Genomic DNA, 18,987 nt, shown 5'->3' on the forward strand with positions numbered 1-18,987 from the left:
ACTCCTTGCTCAACTTGTATGTTAGTTATTGTTTTCGTGTTCGATGTTCATGCTGACCTCTGATTAATTTAGATTACGCCACGTAAGTAAGACTCGTTTAAGGAGACACACTTCATAACAAGATTTTTTTTCAAATCTTAGGACTTGAACGCGAGACTTGTAATTAAAAATAAAGAAATCTTATTCATCCCACCACAACACTCATGCTCAACTTGTATGTAATCAATAGTTGGACTGTCTTGCTTCAGCAGGCACTACATTAAGGTATGTAAACTACCCTAGGAAGAAAAAAAAAACTGTTCAATTTAATCTTTTGGTGCAACATTAAACTATGCAAGTCTCAACATATATATATATATATATATATATATATATATATATATATATATATATAAGTCTTCTTTATTTATCAATTAAAAAAAAGTACTCACACCCAACCTTGTGACCTATCAGGCATCAGCTAATAAAACTTGTAAAGATTACATTTGATCGTGATTCAAATTTCAACAAAGACAAAAATACTAAATAATTTTTTTCTACACCATTGTTATGAAAAATATTACAATAAGGACGTCCAAAAATGCATCTCTTTTAATTTTTCCATATTTAGTTGGTTGAATTATTTTTTTTCAAATATTTTCTCTAATCATTAAAAAAAAATTTAAAAAAAACTTTCCAAGAAGGAAACAAAAATAATAATTCCATAAATAATCGAAATACGCTCGAATTAAATCGAACACCATGTTACTAGAAAGAGAGAAAAATTACAATAAATGAATATTAAGTGCTTATATATATTATTCAGGAGGAACCAATGAATGCCCAAAGACCCGTGAATAGGGGCAAAAATAGTGTAAAAGATACTCGTCCATTTCAATTTATTTGTCTTATAATATTTTTTTTATAATCCATTTAAAACTTAAAATAACATTTTTTTAACAGCTCTTTTTAAGAACATTTTGATACATTTGACATATGATTTAAAAATGTTCTTTATTTTGTCAAACTTCGAGCCAAGTCAAAATAAGACAAACATATTGAAACGGAGGGATTATACGTAATTAAGAAGGCTACTTTAATGAGGCCAACTGTATGTTTGTAGTAATAAAAGAGGAGAGTAGTATTGTTTGTATATATATGGGCTAAACAATTGGAAAGGTACTCTTCTTGATCTGACTCCGTGAGAATGATAAATACTAACGGCAAAATAAGCAGGTTTGCACTTACTACTCTTTTTATTATCACCAAACTATTTTTCTCCTATCACTTTTTCTTTCTTTCTTCTTCAGTAGCTTACTTGGGAAAGTTCTGTTTTTTTGTTGTTGTCTTGATGGTTATGATCTGCTGAATGTGTGTGTTTTTTGTGACAGAAAGGTCAATTCTTTTGGCTGAATATGGGCAAGAAAGGAAGTGGTTGGTTTTCATCTGTGAAGAAAGTTTTTAAACAGTCTCCTAAAGATTCACCAGACAAGAAGGTTAGCTCAATCTCTAGTGTTTTTCTTTCACATCTTATGCAGGGGAAAGGGGTTCATTCGAACACCTCGTATATATGTTTAATCTACTTGACTTCTTCATTTTTCATATCTTAAACATCATTAGTGAAAATTCTGACTCTGTTACTCGTCTTATGATCTTCAAGATCAATAGAGAGAAAAAGAAGAACAAAAACAGAATTTTGATATCACTAGAATATATTTTAGAGCAAGATATTACATGTTTAGTTAGTTCCTAGTTGATTTTCAACATTATGATCCAAATTACCATTGATTTGCTAATAATTGGTTCTTGTCTTATGTTGATCCATGGTAATTGTTGTTCCCTAAAAGAGGATTTATTTACTATTAATAAGACAAATGCCAATGATAGCAATATTATAGTTACACTAGCTTCTCTTGCTCTGTGTCATTTTATGGTATCTTTTGATAAAATCTGTTATTTTATTTGGAGAAAAATGATCCGTGAGAATTCATATAGGGTGCTGAGGCATAGTTATTATTGTTACGACAAAGTCTATCCCATATCAAAAGCTGCAATCCATAGGCTTTTTCCTCTTCAAGAAATAAATTGCATAGTTATTTACTCAATTTTGGTTACTACTGGTCCCCCTTACACCAAATGAGTTCATGACCTTTAGCTTTCACTCCACCTATATCTTCCCCACCTATATTCATAATTACATGTGCTGCTTACGTTACTTCTCCATCATGACTCACTACCATCACTCTGATGTTACAATCTCTTGTCAAAAAAAAATCATATCTCGAGTCTTTAATGCTAATTAAGCGATGATTAATGGTGCGATGATCGAGGTGGTTTAATTGTTGTATCATTTTTTTTCAGAAGGAAACATTAGACAGCAAATGGCAGCAACCTGAACCTCCTGAAGTTGTGTCACTTGAACATTTTCCAGCAGGGAGTTCTCCAGATCTTATTAGTAATGGAGGGAGCAACGTTGATTCATCGTCTACTGTAGCTGAGGATCATAACCATGCCATTGCTGTTGCAGCTGCCACGGCTGCAGCAGCTGAGGCAGCTGTTGCAGCTGCTCACGCGGCTGCCAAAGTCGTCAGATTAGCTGGTGGCTATGGCCGCGTGCACTCTACAGAGGAAAGGGCTGCCACGCTTATTCAGTCATACTACAGGGGATATCTGGTAAAATAAAATCCTAGACAAATTTTTGTTTATGTAATCTGTTACTCAATTTTATCTCAATAATCTTTAATTTTACTGATTTTGTAGGCAAGACGAGCTTTGCGTGCTCTGAAAGGATTGGTGAGGCTACAAGCACTAGTGAGAGGACATAATGTGCGAAAACAAGCACAAATGACCATGAGATGTATGCAAGCATTAGTACGTGTTCAGGGAAGAGTACGAGCAAGGAGGCTCCAGTTAGTCCAGGAGAGGCTAGAGAGCAAGCTAGAAGAAGCACGAAGACACGCTGCTGAAGAACAACAACACAAGCACACCAGCCCCATCAAGAAGTCAGGGGCAGAAGGTTGGGATAACAGGAACCAAAGCATGGACAAAATCCAAGAAAGCAGTAGGAGAAAATTCGATGCTGAAATGAAAAGGGAAAGAGCTCTTGCTTATGCCTTTGCCTATCAGGTTAGCTATTCCCTTATCGACCTAACTTACTAAAATCGTTGATTTCTTAGATGGTTGCTCAACTAATAGGTATTATCTCAGAAAGTCACTTTTCTGGAATAACTATTAGTAGTTGAGTGATAACCATCTGAGAAATCAACTCCTTACTAAAATGAATTACAAATTTTAGTCAATTGATAAGTTCTAATGTTGTGGTACTATTGTCATTGTTGTTGACAGCAAAAGCAACAACAACTATTGCACATTGATCCACATGGTGAGGACGCTGAATTTTTTGGAAATGAGCGCGAAAAGTCACAATGGGGTTGGAGTTGGCTGGAGCGATGGATGGCTTCTCAACCATATCAATACTCAAGACACATTGTGCCAAGAGACAGCTCCTATGTGACACCTTCCACAACAAGTGACATGTCTGAAAAGACAGTTGAAATGGACCTAATCACCGGGCCATTGGACTCGGAGACCATCAACTCAGCCCGTCACACTTTTGATCAAGCTGAAACAAGCCCATACTCAGCCCGGAAGGTTGGTCACTCAAAATTTGATAATGTCCCTAGCTACATGACCCCAACTAAGTCTACAAAAGCCAAGGTGAGGAATCAAGGCCTTGTTAAGCATCGTAGCCCACCAGCAGCTCAATGGAATGCATCGAAAAGGAAGGGGGCACACTATGGTTTGGGCCTTGAATCAAGTTCAGGGGCAAGTACAACAGCAATCTATCAAGCCTCAAGAAGCCCAAGCCCAAAAACTAGCGCGAATCGCAGTAGTGGACATGCTAATAAATGGATGGCAACTTACAGTCCGGAATCAAGTGGGGATGATCGGGCTTCACCATTAGGACCACATCCCTGGAGATATAATTTTAGTTAATTTTTTTTTTTTTGGTGGTAAATAAAGTACTGATAAAAAATGCTGTTGCTGTGTGCTAATAGCTTATTGTTTTTGTTTCTGTATCCTATTTTGAATTTAAGTTGGATGGTTAAATATATATGAAGTTTGAGTTTTTGCAATGGATGTAATATATGATAAATGTAATCTTGTTTGGAATTAAGACGTAGTTTTTATTGTTGAAGTGTATGACAAGTTTAATACTACTTACTCTTTCAATCTTGAAGCATTTCAAAATATTTTAAATCCTTTGATAAATGACATATTACTTTTAAGGAATTCAATTCATCTATCAGAATTGTAAACTCTCATTTGATACTTTTCTATCATTTTAATTACATCAATAGTTTCTTTTGTCGCTATTTTTTTTTTTCAATTACAGAGTTGTTTGCATCTATTTGTGTGCACTTCATTTCATTTCATGGGGTACTTATTAATTTCCACCAGCAACTACATCGAGTAACTCTATTCATCAAAACTTACCATTAAACATCAAAGTTTCGAATTAAATCCTAACACAGTTGAGGATTACCGGAAAAATATTGCAAGTTGGAACATTTTGTTTTGAGAACAAACTGTTTTACTCGTCAAAAAGTAATACTACTAATTAAAACTAAAAAGGTAATTAATTTAGGGTATACGTCAAATGTGAAAGCTATATGTGTTTTCTCATAGCTTTGTGAATTAGAGGGGAAGGAAGGAATCAAATTTTCACCATTAATTGGACCAAAAATTTCGTTCTATGGCTTTAGGAGAAAGCAAAGGGAAATGAATATTTAAGATGAGTAGGTAAAACTTAAAGTGATTACAATAAATAATATCAACTTTCATGGTGAAGCAATTTGATAAAGTAAAAATATGTATTAATTTATCATGTGTTTGAGTCAAAAAAGTTATCTGCAATATCATAAATTTATTACTTTATCCATTTAAAAAAGAATTAGGCTATTTTTCTTTTAAGTTGGCAACAAGTTAATTTCATTTTTTCAGCTGACGGATTAAAATCATAAGATTAAATAATATTTTGATATATTTGATATAAATTTAATTGAAGACCACAACATAAAAATAATTTATCTGCAATATCATAAATTTATTACTTTATCCATTTTAAAAAAGAATTAGGCTATTTTTCTTTTAAGTTGGCAACAAGTTAATTTCATTTTTTCAGCTAACGGGTTAAAATCATAAGATTAAATAATATTTTGATATATTTGATATAAATTTAATCGAAGACCACAACATAAAAATAATTTATCTGCAATATCATAAATTTATTACTTTATCCATTTAAAAAAGAATTAGGCTATTTTTCTTTTAAGTTGGCAACAATTTAATTTCATTTTTTCAGCTGACAGGTTTAAAATCATAAGATTAAATAATATTTTGGTATATTTGATATAAATTTAATCGAAGACCACAATATAAAAATAAGTTTATTTTCCTACACTCTGTATCCACAATATAAAAATAAGTTTATTTTCCTACACTCTGTATCAAGTCAAACTTGGTTATTTTAAAAATATATATATAAATGTCAATTGCAAATAAACTAGATAAAAACAAAAAAATGTGATTTTAGTTGGGATCAAACCATGGTCGTGTGGGCAGTCGCGCTACAAACTGTCTTTTTATGCTTTCAATGGAGGCACTATTAGCAGGGGCGGCTCTAATAAATCGGTGGCCTAAAGCAAAATTCGAATGGAGGCATTAAATTCGAATATGTATTTTTTATGAAGTTTATTATAGCCAATTATTTAATCTTTCTTGAGACATAGTACTCATAATTTGTCAAACTTATATTACTTCCTTGCTCTTTTATGAAAAAATTATATTTTCTACAAATTATACGCGATATTTTAAAAAAAAAAATATGTATAACCTATTGTATTTTAAAAAAATGAGGCCCCTCAAATTTTGAGGTCTAACAATTGCTTTTTTTTCAAAACTGTAGAGTCGTCACTGACTATTAGTTATATTTAGTTTCTTCTAGTTTGTTAAAATATATATATATATATATATATATATATAATCTTTTTTTTCAAATTAACGAATGCACGTGCATCCCACTGTGATCCACCTCTGATCTTTTAAGACCTTGAAACTCTAACCTTACAAGGACAAACAAAAAAATTGAATTCAGGTGAGAAAGTTTCCTTATTTTCTTCGTAAGCTTCCAAAATTAATAATTACACTTCAATTTTAAATAATTAAAAAACTAAACCATAGTACTAAAAATAAATCTTGCCAGCCATATTTATCTAATTAAATTCATCTCAACCAAAATCATGCAAAATAAAATAAAATTCCTCACGTAACAAAATAAACTTTCTTTGGTCACCTATATTGTATTTATATTTTAGTGTATTATTAACTTAAATACATTTTTTGTTTTAGTTGTTACCGAAAGTTTATTATTATTAAATTCGTCGTTATATAATAACAAAAAAAATTATTTTTATTCAATCATTAGATTTAGTGTGATTGTGTTGTTATCTTAAATTTATTTTCTCATTTCATATTTGATTATTATCTAATAATCTCGATTTAGTTCTTTATCCTACATTTTTATAATAGTTCTACCATATATTTTACTTTTTTTAAGGTCTGTTATACATATTACTCATATGGCATTAGATAACAACGGAAACAATATAATCTATCCATACATTATATTCACTAAAACAAAACATCACAAAGAAAACACAATCAACAACTCAATGCCTTTAAAAATGAGGCCTCCGTTTAGACCCCCAAATTTGGAGGTCCCAATTTTTTTTTAGTAAAATAAGCTTTTTTAATAAGAAAATTATACTATGTCTTTTAATTTATTTGTCTTTTTTTAGTTCGTTTCGAAACATTAAAGAGTATTTCTTTCTTCTTCTTTTTTTCAATTTTTAAATTTAACTTCCACATGTTGTACTTAAGACCATAGATAGAAAAAATAAAGATTTTTATTTATAAAATAAAATAACATTGCATCTCAGAAATAAAAAATAAAATAAAAGTTTGGCCTCTTATTTTGGGCTTTAAACCACTAATTAGCTTGAGCAACACAATACAATATCATATCATACATTATAAAACACTTTCTCTGTCTATAATTACTTGTCAATTTTGACAAATCAAGAAAAGATAAAAAAATTTACCTATTATACCCTCAATTAATTACTTTGAAAAAGGTAGAACTTCTGTAAAAATGTGATAAATTCACTATGTCAATTATTATTTTCGTAACATGTGTGTCAATTCAAAAATAGACAAGTAATTAAGGACAAAGAAAGTAAAAAATAGTACATAACAACCATCCAACAGATAGGACACAAGGTAAAAAAAAAAACAATATGAATATTATTAATTTAAAACTTAATAACTTAAAAATAAATTAAAATTTGATATACATAAACTTTAAATTTTCACGCGATATGGAATCATGATATGATATCATAATATAAAATTATAAGATGAAGTTGAAGTTTTGTTTGGACATGCGATATGAAATTTTTGTGTTGTATATTTTCTCATAAACATAATAATTTCATAAGTTGTAAAACTATTAAAATAGCCCAAATTATTTATTCAATCTTATCAAATAAACAATAAATTATAAAATTGCATAATAAATTATTACAAAATTATTTGTTCTCCACTTAATTGTTTCATCTAACTTTAATTGATCAAACTTTAATTCAATAAAAAAATTGAACACAAATTGTAGTGTATTAGGCTTTAATATAATACGGACAATCTTCTCACATTGAGCTTGCATTTCTTGATCATATGATCGAGAAGATGAACCAACATTGTTACTGAGCCATTTGTTGGTCAATATCCTTCACAACTATATTTTCATTTATAATAATTTTTTCTCATCCCACATAGTACGGACAATCTTCTCACATTGAGCTTGCATTTCTTGATCATATGACCGAGAAGACGAACCAAGATTGTTACTGAGCCATTTGTTGGTCAATATCCTTCACAACTATATTTTCATGCTTATAGACCATAAATATTTCATCACTGCTTTGGTATTATCGCAAATAATTATGTAACACTGTACAAATTATAACAATTTTCACTTGTGTGTCAATATCATATGGTTCATGCCTTGTTTCACTTGTGTGCAATTGCACATTTCCAATGCATTAATTTCGTGCTAAAATCAAACATATTGGAAGTAGTGATTATCAAACATACATCACCATTTTTGTCCCTTTTCATATTAAATTGCTTTAAACATTTTCATATGTAGCTGAAAGAGAAGTTTTTTTTATTATGAAAAATCAAAAAAGAATTACTCCATCCGTTTGTATTTATATTCACCAAATCAATTCTTATTTTATCATTTATATTCACCAAAAGCAATAATAAATTTTAAAAAGTAATGATGTGATTATTAATTTTATTTACATATGAAATAAATGTTTAATAAATATAATGTGGGGTTGTTTTAACAAAATATAAACTTATAGGTCAACTTTTGTATTAAAAAAGTCTCAATATCATTTTTGAAGAATATGATATTCCATCTCATGATTTCATGTTATGAAATCATGAGATGGAATCAACGTGAAATCTCATGTCCAAACGTTGATGCCATCTCACGATTTCATATCGTGATATGATAGCGCATGATCAAATGCCTACTTAGACTATGTCAACCTATCGAATATCCAACTATATTTTCTATCTCACATTTTCATATTGTGCTATGATATCGCATAGCCAAACACCTCCTTAGTAAATTACAATTTCAAAAAAAGAAAGATAAAAAGCAGTAGCAGCAACATGTACTAATATTTATAATCCACTAAAATTCATATGGATATTACATTATTCTTTTTTTGAATTATCATCCTATATTATAATTTTTTATATTGTTTATGCTAAAATAATATAACATGAGTGGCAGAGGTGACCGTTTAGATTTTCACGGGATATTTATACGGCCCCGTGATAGTGAAACCCCCACTTGTCGTTTGCAAGATTTTTCGCGCTAACTGTCCATTTACATATTCCCAAACAAAACAGAACTTTCCCAAATACTAAAACGATGTCGTTCTGAGTATCTGTCCACCTCTTTCTAGGTACTTGTGTTCTTCATCAGATCCTATACTAGTACTGTAGTAGTAGAATATCAATATAGAATGAGTGTTTCATTTTCACTTTTTTTCACTTTTTCAGATTTTCTATATTGAAAGATTTTGTCTTTACATGATTCTTGATTTTACAGCAGGTGTCAATACCAAATGGGGTCTCTGCAAACACCCACAAATCTTAGCAATAAGTCATGTTTATGTGTGTCAGGGAGAGTTGTGAAGGGTTTGAGGGTAGAAAGACAAGTGGGGTTGGGATTTTCTTGGTTGTTGAAGGGGCGAAGAAACAGAAAGGTTCAATCTTTGTGTGTTACAAGTAGTGTTTCAGATGGTTCATCAATTGCTGAAAATAAGAAAGTGTCAGAAGGGCTTCTTTTGGGTGCTGAGAGAGATGGTTCTGGCTCTGTTGTTGGTTTTCAATTGATTCCACATTCTGGTACTGCCCCTTTTTGTTTTCTTGAATTTGAAGTTAACATTCAGTAATTTTTTTGTATTTAATTTTATCCGGATATGGTTTTCAAGTTGCTCTAATTAGTGAAAAATCTGTTTTTTAAGATATCATAATTCATAGTTTCCTATTTGATTATACAATGCCCCGTGCTGCCAATTTTAGTAACAACCTCAACTTCTACGAATAATGGATGGTTATTACTTATTAGAAGCTTTGCTCAATGGATATAGTTACACTGTATTTTGTAGTTTGTCAAATGCTCATCGCTCTTCTGATGGCTAAAGTGATCATATGACTTTGTTTATGGCTTTACACCGAAGTTTGTATCTGATGAAACGAACAGAGGCTGGGAACACTTAGCTTGTTAATTACACTATATGTGCTCTGTCCAAGTGTTCGGGGACGATGTTGGAATTCAACTATATGGTTATGGTTAATTCTATTGTTTAAACCTTTGGATCAGCATCTCTCATAGTAATTGGATTTTTAGAGGGTAAGCATGATATCTGAGAGTTAGATGAGTTGGTCTTCAATATGACCGAAAGAATACTCGACTATTTGATGTTTGTGGTGACACTCAGTGCTGAGGTTCTGGAACTTTAACTTAATTGACTAGTTAATTTATCATCCAAAAGAAAGTACTCAACCAGCTTCTTGTTTTAGTGGATTTCCACTCTGCGATACTGATGTTTGTTAGTGCTTGCATGCTTCAAACTTGTGTATGCTTGTTGATTCTATTGCTGGTGAAAGACTTATGTGATTGGGGATAATGGGATCATGAGCTCGACAGGACTCATGACATTGCCTTTGTATGTGTCCATTTATCTTTTGGTAGTTTTTCTCCGTGTCCATTGTATGAAGCTGAAGATAGTGTTTTTTAAAAATATATAACATAAATTTATATGAAGAAACACCCGGAGTTTAAACTCATTTACTGAATTTATTTAGGCTCGTTACTAATTGCTTATACACCTGATGTATCTCTGTGCCAAAATATGTAATGGTAGTGCTTACATTCTAGTTTTTTAACTTTCTTTTTCTAGTTTTGCCTTCAAAGAAAATGAAAATGGTGCACACTCAATTCAGTTGCAGGTGATGCAACAATGGTAGAATCTCATGATATTGTAGCCAATGATAGAGATGACTTGAGTGAGGATACTGAGGAGATGGAGGAAACCCCAATCAAATTAACTTTCAATATCATTTTTGTTACTGCTGAAGCAGCTCCATATTCTAAGACTGGTGGATTAGGAGATGTTTGTGGTTCTTTGCCAATGGCACTAGCTGCTCGGGGTCATCGTGTAATGGTCGTTTCACCTAGGTATTTGAATGGAGGTCCTTCAGATGAAAAGTATGCCAATGCTGTTGACCTTGATGTGCGGGCCACTGTCCATTGCTTTGGTGATGCACAGGAAGTAGCCTTCTACCATGAATACAGGGCAGGTGTTGATTGGGTCCGTACATTTTCTTTTCCCATACTTATTTTTAATTATTATTTCTGGATAAAGTGCTTGGTGGTATATTCTTCAGTTTTATTTTTGCTCCTCTCTCGCCCCCTTTCCGAAATTGTGTAAAAAGAAGTGCTTCGAATCATTGTTATTTGACTCGGACCTGTTCTAAAAAAGTCGAGGTATTTCGAATTGTTTGTTGACACGGACAAAGTAATGATTAACTGGCTGCATCAAGCAAAGGACTGTCTGACTGAAGGATGATGTTTGCAAACAACTTAAATTTCACTGTTATTTCACTTTCTCAAAAAAAAAAAAACTTGACCAACTCGAGGATGATTTCAAACAACTTAAAGCTAACTATAAATGTTAGGATGTCAGCCTACTTTATCAATGATAAAATTAGTTGTATATGTCTGTTTTTTTAATTTAATAGAAATGTTTCTTCTTAAGTACATAGTTATGATTTAGTGGTAAAGTACACTGCTCTTGCTATCAGGTATTTGTGGACCACTCTTCTTACTGCAGACCTGGAACGCCATATGGTGATATTTATGGTGCATTTGGTGATAATCAGGTAATATATTACTCTTTTTCATGCATGATGATCACATCTCTATATGGTTTAATGTGATGGCTAGTGATAATACTTCCTTTTCTTTTTGGTAAGCAGTTTCGCTTCACTTTACTTTCTCACGCAGCATGTGAAGCGCCATTGGTTCTTCCACTGGGAGGGTTCACTTATGGAGAGAAGTGCTTGTTTCTCGCTAATGATTGGCACGCTGCCCTGGTTCCTTTGTATGTTAACAAAATATTCTGACTTATTTATATTTTTGATGTACCCTATTTTGATCTTTAACTGAACGCCGAGCATCTCGATGCTACTTTTGCTTGTGACATTCTTAACATTCTTACAATAACACTTTTTAGAGAAGTTCCTTACAAGGGTGTAATCTGTAGATGTATAGCTATACATCAAAAATTAAAGATATAGATTCATAATGCATTGCACAATAGTGCTTGTGTGTCAGTATTGCAGATGTTGTTATCAATTTTATGTTGCACTTTCTGCAGTTTACCTTTCATCACAAAGTTCTTTTGCCCTCTGATAAACTATAAGGTAATGTATTAATACACTTTTCTGAAAATTAAAAGAAAAAGAAAAATCATAGTACATTAGTATTCATCAGTTCTGTGAAAATTGAAATGCTTTCATGTTTAGGTATTCATATTGTGAGAAGCTGGTTACTATAACTGACTGCCATTTGATTGTTCTGCTTATTTTGTAAGGGCCATACTTGAGTGATGGGTTATTATTTGGTCCTCTAATGAGATTTTTTTTACACACTATCATCTAACTATGCCAGTCACACTATATCATAAGTAGCCTTGGAAACAGCTTCCCTCCATTCACCTGCAGCACCTAACGTTCTGCGAAATAGCTTAATTCTGGTTGTCTGTGCTTTTGACCAGTTTATGATAGAATCCTTTTGCTGATCTTCAAGTGTTCTCGGTGCAGACTTTTAGCGGCCAAGTATCGTCCTTATGGTGTTTACAAGGATGCTCGTAGTATTGTCGCAATACACAACATTGCACATCAGGTACTTTCCTAGTTTACTTCTTCCTGTTTCTGTGACATTGTGTTATGACTACCAGTAAGTTTTGCATCTGTTTAATGTCTTCTGGGATCCACTGTATTTGGAGGTATAATGACTCTACATAACAGGCTTATATTGTCTGGTCAAACTGTAAGATCCTCATGGTTTTCTTTCTGAGCCATTTAATTCTTAATCATCACAATGTCAGTATTGTTGGCTTGAATTTGATGTCTTTAATCACTCTACTCGTCCACTTCCTGAATCTGTAAGTGAATCTACTAGAGCATGGGATAAGCTCAAATTGTTTAATTCTTGGTTCACAAAGTTGTGATTTGATTTAAGATTCTCAATTTCTGGGGAGTGGTTGCTCCAGGAAGGCAGGAATATGAATGTATCTCATTCGGTGGATATGTCATGTTTGGAACTCAAATCTTCTGTTTGATTAACAATTTCAAGATGCTTTCCATTTGGAGGGACGTTAAAAGAGAAAATGAACATTCTCCCTGGTGATTGTAAATTGGCTTTAGATTATCAGTTCCTTTTTTTAAAAAACCTCAAGGTTGGGGTGTGGTTGACCTTATGGATGCCTTTTGACATTAAGATCATATTGGTTTCTAACTTCATGAGATGTAAACTTTGCATGTAAATATGTTTGCTCGAAATTTCCGTCCTATTTACGGTTATAGAGTCAAGTGGGTCGGAATTTCCAAATGAATCAGTTGCTCTAGAAGCTAATCAAATGACCATGATGGATGGTTTCTGTGTCATACTAAGAGACCCCGACTCCAGTTTGTATCCATCAAGGGTTGCAGCAGGCTAATCTTGTTAGGTCAGTTTCATATTTTTGGATTTATTCTGATTGGTTTAGAAGTAGAAAGTTAGTGGATGATGAGAGGTGGATCCATACTCCATATTTATGGTCTCATTGCTTGTTGGTAGTTAATAATTTACCTTGTATTTGGTCTATCCCGACCTTATCTGATGACCTCCGTGGTTCATAATTAATCATTATTTGCGTGATTGAATAGTCCCGTCTGCAACTTAAGTTATGCACTGGTTTGTATTGAAGTAGTCTGCATCTTGAGGTTATCAGTGTTTGACATGGTCATAGATTGTCTCTTGTTTGATATTTTGCATAGGGAGTGGAGCCTGCAGCAACCTACAATAATTTGGGTTTGCCTCCACAATGGTATGGAGCAGTTGAATGGATATTTCCCACATGGGCAAGGGCGCATGCGCTTGACACTGGTGAAACAGTGAACGTTTTGAAAGGGGCAATAGCAGTTGCTGATCGGATACTGACAGTTAGCCAGGTCAATACAGAAATTTCCACTTCTGTATACTAGTCGAAGAATATTCAGAAGCATATCACTGATTATGGTTCATAAATTTATATTTCGTTGCGAGATAATCTACATGACATCATGATAAATTGTTGAACATTGTTATTGAGTATATAAAAATATCGCATTAGTCCTCTCTTCCTATTTTTCTTTTTGTAGCTGCTTCTCCTTTTCTAAATTTTTGTTTTGATGGCAGGGATACTCATGGGAAATAACAACTCCTGAAGGGGGATATGGGCTACATGAGCTGTTGAGCAGTAGACAGTCTGTTCTTAATGGTATGCGTGTTAGATGATTCCTTATGAGCGCTTTCTGATATTCTTCTTTTCCTCTTACTCGAAGTGTAATTTGGTAGGATATATGTTGATTGACGAGGCTTATGTACCAGCATTAGCTTCATTTCTAGTCAAGTCCTAACTTTTGTTAAAAGTCATGACCAGAGCCAAGGCTAATTGTATTAATGACCTTCACCATGCATTTCTGTTGTCTCTGAACTTTAGAAATTACTAGTTAATCTATCTCTACTTTTATGCAGGAATTACTAATGGAATAGATGTTAATGATTGGAACCCGTCGACAGATGAGCATATTGCTTCACATTACTCCATCAATGACCTCTCCGGAAAGGTAATTAAGCTTCTCAGTTTCACAATTTTGCAAATTAAGTGATAAAGTGCAGCTAGAGAAAAGGACTATTAGCCTATCTTCCATAAATTGCTTATTTTGGGAAGTGTTTTTTATTAGAAGTACTTTTGGAGAATAGTAGTTTGTATTTGGCTAATCAATTTGAAAAAAGCCTTTGTCAATATTAGAGCAGTAATTTGTGCTTGACAAAGGTTCCAATAGTGCTTCGAGGGGAAAAGCTATTTTTTTCTTCCAACTTCAGCTACTACTCAAAAGTCAAAAGCACTTATTTAAAAAAAATTACATTTCTGGCTTCCCATAAGCTTGGCCAAACAGACAATACGTCTACAAAAGCTTCTTAACTGCTGCGAAATTCGATCCAAATGAGGGTTCCTTTAAAGGATTGTCCATAATTCATTAAAAGGGAACAGTCCAAAGGATATCATAGCATTTACTTACTTTTCATGTTTATTCTACATGCAGTTGTGCACAAACTCTCTTTTTCTCTGTTCTCTACATACCACTGCTCAAATTGTCTCTGCTAACTTTCCATTTAATTATACAGGTTCAGTGCAAGACTGATCTGCAAAAGGAACTGGGCCTTCCAATTCGACCTGATTGTCCGCTGGTGAGAGTATCATTGACTTCTTTGAATTGTGAAGAAAATTTCTTCCCTCTCTAAACCAAAATGTGAAACTCATCTGAGTGCTATATACTATTAGCTCCTTGATTACTTATCAAATAAAATGAACATTTTTGAAAATGCAGATTGGATTTATTGGAAGGCTGGACTACCAGAAAGGTGTTGACATAATCCTGTCAGCAATTCCAGAACTTATGCAGAATGATGTCCAAGTTGTACGACTTTCCACCCACATCTTTTTTAAAGATCATTATTAATGCAGCATTTTTGAGTCTGATTGATAAACATAGGAAGATCATACGAAGATCCTAGTCTTTTGTCTTTCCTAGTTCATAACTGTATTCACCTTTGGGCTTGGTTTATTGAAATTTCTTTCCTTGAGATTGTTTATGACAATTATGTTTTCCCTTCTTGTTTTACTATCACCTTGGATCTACAATTCTCTTCCTTCATGCCCCCTTGCTTAGTAATAAATTGATGACTGAACTTTTAACGTGGTGTGTTCTAATTGAAATTTAATTATACAGTGTATTGAGAGATTTCCTAAAAGGTAACTGAAAATTTTGAACTCCAACTAGGTAGGGAGAACTTCTGAAATGGGTAGGGAACCAGAATTCAAAGTTCAGGTTATCTTTATAAGAATTATCCTAATTCTGTTCATCATGTCATGAAAAAATTGTTCATTTGAATGTTGCAAATCATATTATTGTATTCAGGAATAATTCTGGACCATATGTTTGTTCATCCTATTTTTCTAGGACAAGTGTTCTGCAAGGTGTTTTTTTAATTGAGTTTATTATCTATTCCTTATTCAGGTAATGCTTGGATCTGGTGAGAAACAATATGAAGACTGGATGAGACATACAGAAAATCTTTTTAAAGACAAATTTCGTGCTTGGGTCGGATTTAATGTTCCAGTTTCTCATAGGATAACAGCAGGGTAATCCTGAATTTCAGATGGTCTTATGGCGGATTTAAATGCTCACTGAATATTTATTAAGCTGACTTATCATGTTGTGCTCTGCAGGTGCGACATACTATTGATGCCCTCAAGATTTGAACCGTGTGGCTTAAACCAATTGTATGCAATGAGATATGGCACCATTCCTATTGTTCATAGCACGGGGGGCCTAAGAGTAAGTTGATTTTCATTAATAGAAATGACTTTTCAACTGAAAAAGTTAATGTTTTAAAACTCTCTCTTCCTTATCTTTAGGACACAGTGAAGGATTTTAATCCATATGCTCAAGAAGGGAAAGGTGAAGGTACCGGGTATGTGTCTTTTCTTTGAAATGCTGTTGATTTTGTAACTGGAAATATAATTTCTGTGCGAGCTCAGAAATCCTGCTTATACATAGAATCGCATTACTCAACTAGCCTCTCCTGCTTCTTCATTTTTAAGGCTAGATTGTCCTTCTAGAACGGAAATATATGGAGACTAAGAATGTTAAGCTTGATAGCTTTGGGCTGCAAATCCACTATACCAAGTTACCAACTTTTTTCCCTTGAATTCAAGTAGGGTTGTTAATGTCCATATAAAGAGGTCAATTATCTTGTTGGAGTTAGAAGTATATATGTTACTATTGTCAATAATTAGGCTCTGATCCTTCTTGGAGCTTGGTTCTTATTATTAAATACATAAATGGAAAACTGTAATCGTAACATTTACCCATTAAGAGATGCAAGAATATTTTCCATTCCTGTTGCTGAATTTTTATGCACTTGTGTCAACTTTCAGTTGATAGTATCTTATTGATGTTGCTATTTTTGAAAAATAACAGGTGGACATTTTCTCCTCTAACGAGTGAAAAGTTGCTTGATGTAAGTTTCCCCATTATCGATCGATGGTTTCAAACGTTTGTCAAATTATTCCTGATGTGGTTCTTGTGTTTACCTACTCTTTTTAACATAGAAATGCATGTTGTTTATTCTGTTTCCTTGTTCTTTTCGTTATATGTTCCGTACAAGCAGTCACTGATTTGTTAGTTTGTGTTTTCTTGTTTGATTTGGGATAAACCGAGACACATAATGCTCATTGGGTGTTTAGGTGGGAGGAGGGGTGTTTGAAGTCCTTTCATCATTGATGCCAGTTGAATACAGATGTAGATATGGTCTATTTTTACTGTTATTTGCACTGCTTGCAGACACTGAAGCTGGCGATCGGGACTTATACAGAACATAAGTCATCTTGGGAGGGATTGATGAAGAGAGGTATGGGAAGGGACTATTCCTGGGAAAATGCAGCCATTCAATACGAGCAAGTTTTCACCTGGGCCTTTATGGATCCTCCATATGTCAGATGATTTATCAAGAAAGATTGCAAACGGGATACATCATTAAACTATACGCGGAGCTTTTGGTGCTTTTAGCTACTGTCATTGGGCGCGGAATGTTTGTGGTTCTTTCTGACTCAGAGAGATTAAGTTAGTTCCAAAGACATGTAGCCTGTCTGTGAGGGACAATTAGAAACCACCAAGAACTGGCTCCTTTGGGAGAAGAGAGTGGAAATATGTAAAAAAGAATTTTGAGTTTAATGTCAATTGATTAATTGTTCTCATTTTTTAAAAAACAACATCTCATACAATATTTAAAATTGATCATGATTGATGATTAGCTTGAGTTAATGGCTTCATTTATATTGACAATTGATATGATGACTAATGAGATACTTATATTAGTCAAATTGAACATGATTAGCTTGAGGAGATACTGATCTGCTTACAAATATTTTCCAACTTTTAATTTTAGTTAGATACAATAATTGAACGTGTTAATTAATTAAATAAACTCATTTTTTGGTGGGCGTGGTTTAAAATTATTTCATGTTATGTTAGGTTTTGTACTGAAAAAAGAAAATGTTAGGTTTTGGGAATAACGACTCATGGCCACTTCAAAGGGCCACTATTTCCTCATGTTAATCAGCGAATAGGATTTGATTTTGCGGTCATTTGCACGATTTTTAAGCACAAATTACACCGTAAAGTAAGGATATGACTTAAATTTTATCAAAACTTATATCGAGTGAATTAAGTCGTAAATCACGAAAAAAAAAAAACTGATTGATTTTGGGGAGGGTGAGTTGTATGGTTATGGGGAAGTACCCCACTGATCCACTGACCCATATCTCTTTGTACTTTGCTCATTGGATTCATCACATAAAGAAACAATCCATCAAAACAATATAAAATTCCAAAAGTAAAAGGGCCATCCCAATCCCAAAAGAGTATGTAAAGGGTTAGTGAGATGTAAGTGGACACATGGGGAGGCAAGTGAAACTCAAAAAATAATAATTGAGAATTGGTTGTTGTGTCGGTTGATTTTGTCCCACATCGATAGCACAGAAAGAGAAGGAAGTAGAGGACGATTATAAAATTGGGAGGAGGGGACAGCGGAATGGTTATCTTTGCGCTTGGGGCAATGACGCAGCTAGTGAGGTTCTAACCGAGGCGCGTCTATTGCTGGTTGAAAACTATTTCCAAACCCCCTCTTCGGCCTGGGTTCGCCTGTGGCCGTCGAGAATTTTTGGAAGGGCTTCCCTAACGGGTTTAGCCCAACAATTCGAGTTCAAATTTTTATGTGGTTTATGAACTTGTTTCATAATTATGTTTTTTTTGTTTTATGCAATACTAGTAAAATTATTCAATATTACAGAATTAATAAAATAATATAAAATTTATTGGTTATTAAAATTCGAACACCATATATCATCTAATTATTTATCCTTCAATCATATCTTTAATTTGATTTTATAATTTATCATTTATTCTTCAATTAAATCTTTAATTTAT

General features: G+C 33.2%; 2 protein-coding genes and 1 non-coding gene across 4 annotated transcripts; all 3 read left to right on the plus strand.

The window, feature by feature from the left end:
- The first annotated feature begins 1,101 nt into the window (after positions 1 to 1,101).
- On the plus strand, positions 1,102 to 4,162 carry LOC125813734 (protein IQ-DOMAIN 21). 2 transcript variants are annotated; one of them, XM_049493194.1, is made up of 5 exons: positions 1,102 to 1,215; positions 1,371 to 1,475; positions 2,341 to 2,652; positions 2,740 to 3,105; positions 3,325 to 4,162. In XM_049493194.1, exons 2-5 carry the CDS (start codon positions 1,395 to 1,397, stop codon positions 3,973 to 3,975), a joined length of 1,410 nt encoding a protein of 469 aa, XP_049349151.1. In that variant the 5' UTR covers positions 1,102 to 1,215; positions 1,371 to 1,394; the 3' UTR covers positions 3,976 to 4,162. The 2 variants fall into 2 exon arrangements, with proteins under 2 accessions (XP_049349151.1, XP_049349152.1); XM_049493195.1 differs by lacking the exon at positions 1,102 to 1,215 and having other exon boundaries at positions 1,226 to 1,475.
- A 4,944-nt stretch (positions 4,163 to 9,106) lies between these two features.
- LOC125813727 (soluble starch synthase 1, chloroplastic/amyloplastic) lies at positions 9,107 to 17,809 on the plus strand. The gene is made up of 15 exons (XM_049493186.1): positions 9,107 to 9,528; positions 10,630 to 10,997; positions 11,491 to 11,568; positions 11,665 to 11,789; positions 12,511 to 12,592; positions 13,729 to 13,902; positions 14,129 to 14,210; positions 14,468 to 14,559; positions 15,122 to 15,184; positions 15,325 to 15,414; positions 16,015 to 16,139; positions 16,227 to 16,335; positions 16,416 to 16,471; positions 16,981 to 17,020; positions 17,344 to 17,809. Exons 1-15 carry the CDS (start codon positions 9,246 to 9,248, stop codon positions 17,500 to 17,502), a joined length of 1,926 nt encoding a protein of 641 aa, XP_049349143.1. The 5' UTR covers positions 9,107 to 9,245; the 3' UTR covers positions 17,503 to 17,809.
- Positions 17,810 to 18,598: 789 nt separating this feature from the next.
- LOC125814053 (U4 spliceosomal RNA) lies at positions 18,599 to 18,750 on the plus strand. Its single transcript, XR_007442106.1, has one exon. It is a non-coding gene; the product is annotated as a U4 spliceosomal RNA (small nuclear RNA).
- Positions 18,751 to 18,987: the final 237 nt, after the last annotated feature.

This window comes from Solanum verrucosum, unplaced genomic scaffold, assembly GCF_900185275.1.
Source record: "Solanum verrucosum unplaced genomic scaffold, falcon-dt-bn FXZP01000205.1, whole genome shotgun sequence".
Lineage (NCBI taxonomy): Eukaryota > Viridiplantae > Streptophyta > Magnoliopsida > Solanales > Solanaceae > Solanum > Solanum verrucosum.

What these genes read in the sequence shown, in the direction of transcription:
- LOC125813727 (XM_049493186.1), top strand. Translation starts at nt 9,246, where the DNA reads ATGGGGTCTCTGCAAACACCCACAAATCTTAGCAATAAGTCATGTTTA. An exon ending in GTGCATTTGGTGATAATCAG is followed by an intron (nt 11,569 to 11,664) that starts GTAATATATTAC and finishes TTTGGTAAGCAG; the next exon opens with TTTCGCTTCACTTTACTTTC. An exon ending in TTCGACCTGATTGTCCGCTG is followed by an intron (nt 15,185 to 15,324) that starts GTGAGAGTATCA and finishes TTGAAAATGCAG; the next exon opens with ATTGGATTTATTGGAAGGCT.
- LOC125813734 (XM_049493194.1), top strand. Translation starts at nt 1,395, where the DNA reads ATGGGCAAGAAAGGAAGTGGTTGGTTTTCATCTGTGAAGAAAGTTTTT. An exon ending in CATACTACAGGGGATATCTG is followed by an intron (nt 2,653 to 2,739) that starts GTAAAATAAAAT and finishes CTGATTTTGTAG; the next exon opens with GCAAGACGAGCTTTGCGTGC. An exon ending in CTTATGCCTTTGCCTATCAG is followed by an intron (nt 3,106 to 3,324) that starts GTTAGCTATTCC and finishes TGTTGTTGACAG; the next exon opens with CAAAAGCAACAACAACTATT.